At 42.1% G+C, this 5,757-nt stretch overlaps 1 protein-coding gene across 7 annotated transcripts in view; it reads right to left on the reverse strand.

Moving 5' to 3' along the window:
* Positions 1 to 5,757, reverse strand: part of ZMIZ1 (zinc finger, MIZ-type containing 1) — a 290,102-nt gene that overhangs the window by 11,587 nt on the left and 272,758 nt on the right. For all 7 annotated transcript variants that reach the window (XM_014956235.1, XM_014956232.1, XM_014956234.1 and 4 more), the window contains 3 exons: positions 5,646 to 5,713; positions 3,749 to 3,817; positions 2,968 to 3,215 (listed from right to left, as the gene is read on the reverse strand). In XM_014956235.1, coding sequence (XP_014811721.1) covers positions 2,968 to 3,215; positions 3,749 to 3,817; positions 5,646 to 5,713 — 385 coding nt within the window. The remainder of the gene's footprint in view (positions 1 to 2,967; positions 3,216 to 3,748; positions 3,818 to 5,645; positions 5,714 to 5,757) is intronic.

Raw genomic sequence — 5,757 nt, forward strand, 5'->3', positions numbered from 1 at the left:
CTAAAAGAGAAACACACGGGATATGAAAGAAACTATCTGTTTCCCAACATTGATCTTTCAGAGGTAAAAGCTGTGCAGGAGACAGCATCATCCCTGCACAGCACAGGACACAATGAACACTCTGCTCCCCACTGCTGGAGAAACAGGGAGGGAAAAACGGCACCCAGCTTCCAAATAGTGGCTGCTGTAATAACTCATGTGCATCTTGTCACTAATTGAAATCTGCTGACAACTTGAAAAACTACTGTCAAGTCACCACATACACTTAACCAAGTCAGTAAGTGAAAGGGATATTAAATTCTCTGGAATATTTGCATCTGGAAGCACCTCAGACTGCCAAAGTTATTTACAGGACACCCGTGTTATTTATGTCTATGCTTGTATGCACTCAGTAGGACTCAGCATTGCTTCAGCTTCTGACAAAGTAACGGAGAGAACTGTATCAGGAAGATGCCACAGGACCAGTTCATACCACAACATCTATCTTAACTCTTCTTCTGCAGTATAAACAGGCAACTTCCATTAAGACAGCACAGACGAGGCCTTCAGGTCTAATTGGGGTTTGTGATGTAATACTCCTTGCTCTCACAAATCCTAATACAATTCATTTGACTGTCTGCAAATACAGCATCAGTTTTCCCCGCTTGGATCTATTCTTATTTTCAGAGTTACAAACTGGCTGCCTGTAGCCCACGTTTCAACGTGTGGATATACACGCTCATAATGAAAAAGTAATAAATTTATGATATCCAGCTAACTTCAGCCTGAAACGATGTTTTCCAAAGCAACAAAATTGCACACCAATTCAGAATAAATGATTTGGATTTACCCCACACATCTACCATCTAGCGACAAGCCTGGAGTCCCCTGCTGCTTACTGTATGACCATCCTCAGTGTGTTTTGATCTGTCCCACCTCAGTCTAGCGATCTTCACTTGAATTCTGAAGCAAAGATGTATCCCAATACAGGGATTTTACTCTCCATATTTTTTCTGTCCAGATCCCCCTGTTTGCACTTCCAATGGAGATACCAACTCTGGTGGTTTATTTGCTGTAAACACTAAAAATTGAACTAAAGCCCCTGCAAAGCACTGAAATAATGAAAATTATTTTCTCTGAAATAAGAGACTAGCTTTGGAGCTTGCAGGGAGAGCCTGCAGCTCGTCAGCTGAAGTACAGCAGCTTTAAACGTCCAAGTCAAGAAGGGAGCTTGACAAACTGAAGTAGCTGCATCATTTGCTCTTTAAGCACAGCTTCACAAGCAGAAGTTTAATCTCAGAGGAATAGAAGTCATTAGCCGTGTAAGAGTATTTCTCGGGGAAGTCAGGACTTTGATCTATCATGTAAATACTGCAGAGCCTTACTAATTCTTATTTTGTTAATCTGCAAACTGGATGAGTCTCACCGAGCATAGCCGGTCTTGCCTTGCTTCTCAGGAAAGATTTAATAGCAGGGAGCTGGGATAAGGTCTTGTATTACTGAGTACTTGTTATATTTGCAAATTAAACTTCAGTATGCCTATTGTCAAACCCAAATAAACAAAGGTAAACCACAGTAGTAATACTACCACTACTTTGCCCTAGAGTACGGTTAGCCAGAGGACATTACCTCATTTTAAAGACAAAGTTTCAGTGCAGGTATGGATGGAGAGTGAAGAGGCAAGGCAGTATCTCGGGGAGGTACAGCCGTGCAGCAGCACGCCCTTCTCTGGGGCAAGAGTTGTGCCACGTGCTGAGGGACCAACCTATGAAGCCATTTAAGGACAATCTGGTGCTCTGCATTGCTACTGCAGGGGAAATGGGAGGCAGAGCGTGGGTTCCACCTGCCACGGATGACTCAGGGCTCCGAGTGACTACCTCTGCTACAGCATCCACGGGGGAAGGCAGGGAAATAACAGTCTGGGCAGCAACTGCTACACAAACCCCACAGCCCACCCTACGTGACTACCCTGCCTGCTCCTGGTCGTGAGCTAGAAGGATGACAAAGAAGAGATGGCTCCCTTCTGATGCTCTGACCGCGCTTCACTCCTACTAAATGAGTGAAAATTTGTGATTCAGTGCTCTTGGCTTTGTTATAGTAATCATTCATCTGTTTGAAAACCTAAAAAGTTTTATCATCTGTCATCAGTTTTGCAGTCATTGGAGCAAATTAACCATATTTTGCATGCAATCTATATTCTTCTTCAAACGCCTGCGAAAAGCACATATATCACCTTGTAATCAATTTGGGGATTCTGATGGTGTGAACAGTTGGTCTTTTCCCAGAGCCGAACTGAGTCATATCATATTACTTGCAAAAGAAACAGTCTCTGGTTTCACATTTTCAGAATTGTCACTATAATTGGGTTCTTCACAATATACCAGTCATTTGAAAATGTACCTCCACTGCTTGTATTTAGCTCCCTGTTTCTCACTCTGGCAGCACTTGGGTAGAGGAACTCAAAAGTAATTTTCTAATGCAAGGGTATTTACAAAGCAGTTAAAAGCTCTTTAAAAGTCATCCACTTTCTGGGTGGGCTACCAAATGTCACCCACACAGCCACAAGTTAAACTTAGTGGCCCACGTAGCAGGGCCATTGGGTCAGGTTCTGTGCTTTGTAACTTCTGTAGCACCAGGAGCCTTCACTTGAATGAGGGTGGAAGAGAAGGAAAATGGACAGAAAAACGAGGAGAGATGTATATGTGGCAGGCCAGGAACATACAAGGTAAAATACAATGTTTGTTGCCTCAGGGAGGGCTGCATGGCAATAAATATGACAAGCACCAATTTCCTTACTAAGATACATTTTCCTCTAAACAGATGAATCTTAAATGAAAAGACTGATGCAGAGTTTCAGAACTGCAGCCGTATAATTAGCTTTCCTTATGCATCTCTTGGAGAAGGTGCCCTGTCAGACCTGAATCACAAAGCTGACTCAACCACTGACTGTAGAGTGAGTGCCTGGATGCACAAAGCTGTAAAACTAACCTTGGTTACCATATTCAGTGGAGTTGTTGCCTCCTGGAGGAGGGGGTAGGGACGGGTAAGGTGACGGGCCAGGACCCAAAGCTGCAATCATCTCCATCACATTTGGCATGATCATCTGGCTTGGACTCATGGTCTTAAATCTTTTTGAGGGAATGCCATCTGGGTCATCTTTGATGTGAATATCTGATTTGATAGGGACTGGCCTCCAACTGCAAGTTGGATCAATGGTAACTTCTTCAAACTCTGAGCTGTAAAATAACATGAAAATTTTAGCACATTAATTGATTACTATTTTTTTTTAATTAATTCTGCTGAAGTTTCCATAAAAATCTGCACGGTAGCAAATGTTCTGAAATGCTCTAGTATAACACAACCTCAAGATTCTTCACTCCTCAAGTGTGTGCCATAAGCAAGTTTTAAAAAAGGCAACTGTGAGAGCATGTTTCTGTGTTTATCTACACAACGAAATCCAAACATATCTCTGTGGCAATGCCACATGTGAATCACAGGGACTACTTGAAAATAGGAGAGCGCATTTAATCCTCCATTCTGACCCTTCCCTCTGCTTCATTGGTGACACTGCCATCAGGAGATAACCCAAACAAGATCTATTAAGTAGATGGAAACTGATTCACTGTGTCACTAGCTCCACCGAGCAGCCATGAAGTAGAATATTCAAGTTCAATCACTAAGACCTACTTTGACATGGCTATCTCAGTACTCATTAACATATCTCCTAGTTGCTTAGGCTTGGATATCAGAAATTAATAAGTTCACTTACTTTTGTATAGCGTTCAGAATGCCCCACATGTACTGGTCAACCTCCAAGCCCTCCAGCAGAGCAGTTTTACTAGAAAGGAAAAAAAAACCCCAAACCTCATATTAGCATATTGCTACACACGTGTGAAAGAGGGATGAAAGGAGGACAGAGGTTAGTGATGGAATCAGCAGACTGGGATCCACCAACTTACTATCTGTAACACATAATTTCAGAATGATTTGGGGCAGTTTTAGTTCTACATCTGCATTACCGGGATAATAGCATTCTACATCAAATAGATGAGATAAGGATAGATCTACTTGTGCGTGTCCACAAACTGTTTGCATCCTTTAAATAATTTTTTTAGTGAAATATATTGTGAATGTAAAGGCTTTTCAAACATAGCAGATCCCTCCTGTTGCTAGCACTTTTTTTTTTCAAATTGGATTTTTTTTTGAGCTACACAGTAACAAGGCTTCAAAGTAACTACGTATTATAACTATTTTATTTAAGATCAGAACAAAACAAAAACGGAAATGATTTAGTTATGTAGGCACTTAAATCTGAATGCAGGTGCTCAGAGAAACAGGACAAAAATTTGAGCCTGGATGTATGAATACATAAATTAAGAAGCAAGACACCCGATTCTGGTGATATTTTTAGCCTAGCTTAGAAGACAGAAAAGGTTCAGGTTGTTCAGACAAAGCACCTGCACGATAGGATGTGTATCAATCACGGACAGTCATGGAAACAAGCTTGTCTCAAGCCTGCAATGTCCACAGAAGCTGACAGAATGGACAATCTCCACTCCTGCCTATACCCAGTGTCCCTGGCACAGCAGGGACTGAACTGGACACTCGCAGAGGTGAAGTACGAGCTGCTGCAGCTACAGCTGCTTGAGCTAAAGAGCCCTGGCTCTTCAGCAGAGGCTGGAACAAACTCGTAACCCCGTGGGGACTGAGCACAATGGGTTACAGACACCCAACTGGCCTGCAGACATTCTCTGAGTCTTTCTGCCCAGTTAAACATCAGAATGGGCAGCCTGTAACCACTTCAAAGCTTTTTGTTCCATTTCTTCTGCAGTCTACTAGCTCTCCGGTCACAACATAAGGTTGAAAGTATGCCAAGGTATCCCTCTTTTCCTCTAAGCAATCACTCCAAACTTCAGCGCCTTGGAAGCCCTCTGCCTTTATTAAAATCAGCCTTATTCTGGACTAGAATCCTTTCTGCTTTCTGCTCTCACTTTAATTTGCACTTGATGCCGACTCTGACCTTGGAGGATCCAACTTCATTTCCTACCTAATTACTGGGAAATGTTGCAGTCTCCAAAATGCCCCCTCTCCTTGAACACTGCCATTAACTGTGTATCTGTGTGACTCAGAGCACAGCACCTGAGACAGTTATTTCCCATCCTTACTCAATGCTCAGCTGGACGCTGAACACTTTTGTATCTACTTATTCAAAGTTCAGTAATTTGGGCATTACAACACTAAAATTATACAAAAGTAACTCTAGAATAGACTATCCATTCTTTTGCTGTGGCATGTTGTTGTCTGGTAGATGCTTATACTTCATAACCTAGAGGAAGACAAACTCCCAGTTCACTCATTTATGCAGATATCTGTGTTACCAATGTAAATATTTGAGCTGCTTTTGAACTCTACACAACCCATTGACAGCCTGTAACAAGAGCTCACAGACTGGGTATTTTGTGAGAAAATATCCCTTGTTATCTGGTTTTAAATTTCTAGTAATCCAGGGTGTTCCCTCAATTTATGAAATATTGCAAGTATTCTCATTGGACTTTATGCTATTGGGTAAATGAAACAGATACACTTTCCCCTCTATGACCTTAAATATGATCTGAATTTGGTTAAATTGTGTACAACTGCACTTCACGTAGCGTGGTTGTACTTACTTGCATACCGGACACCTCCAAGTTCCTCTTTCACAGTTCAGTTGCAAATAAGATTCCAGATCAAAGCACTAGGTATCAGAAGGAAACAAAGAAGGGGGGGGGGGGGGGAGGA

The sequence above is a fragment of the Calidris pugnax genome, unplaced genomic scaffold (assembly GCF_001431845.1).
Source record: "Calidris pugnax isolate Ruff unplaced genomic scaffold, ASM143184v1 scaffold196, whole genome shotgun sequence".
NCBI lineage: Eukaryota > Metazoa > Chordata > Aves > Charadriiformes > Scolopacidae > Calidris > Calidris pugnax.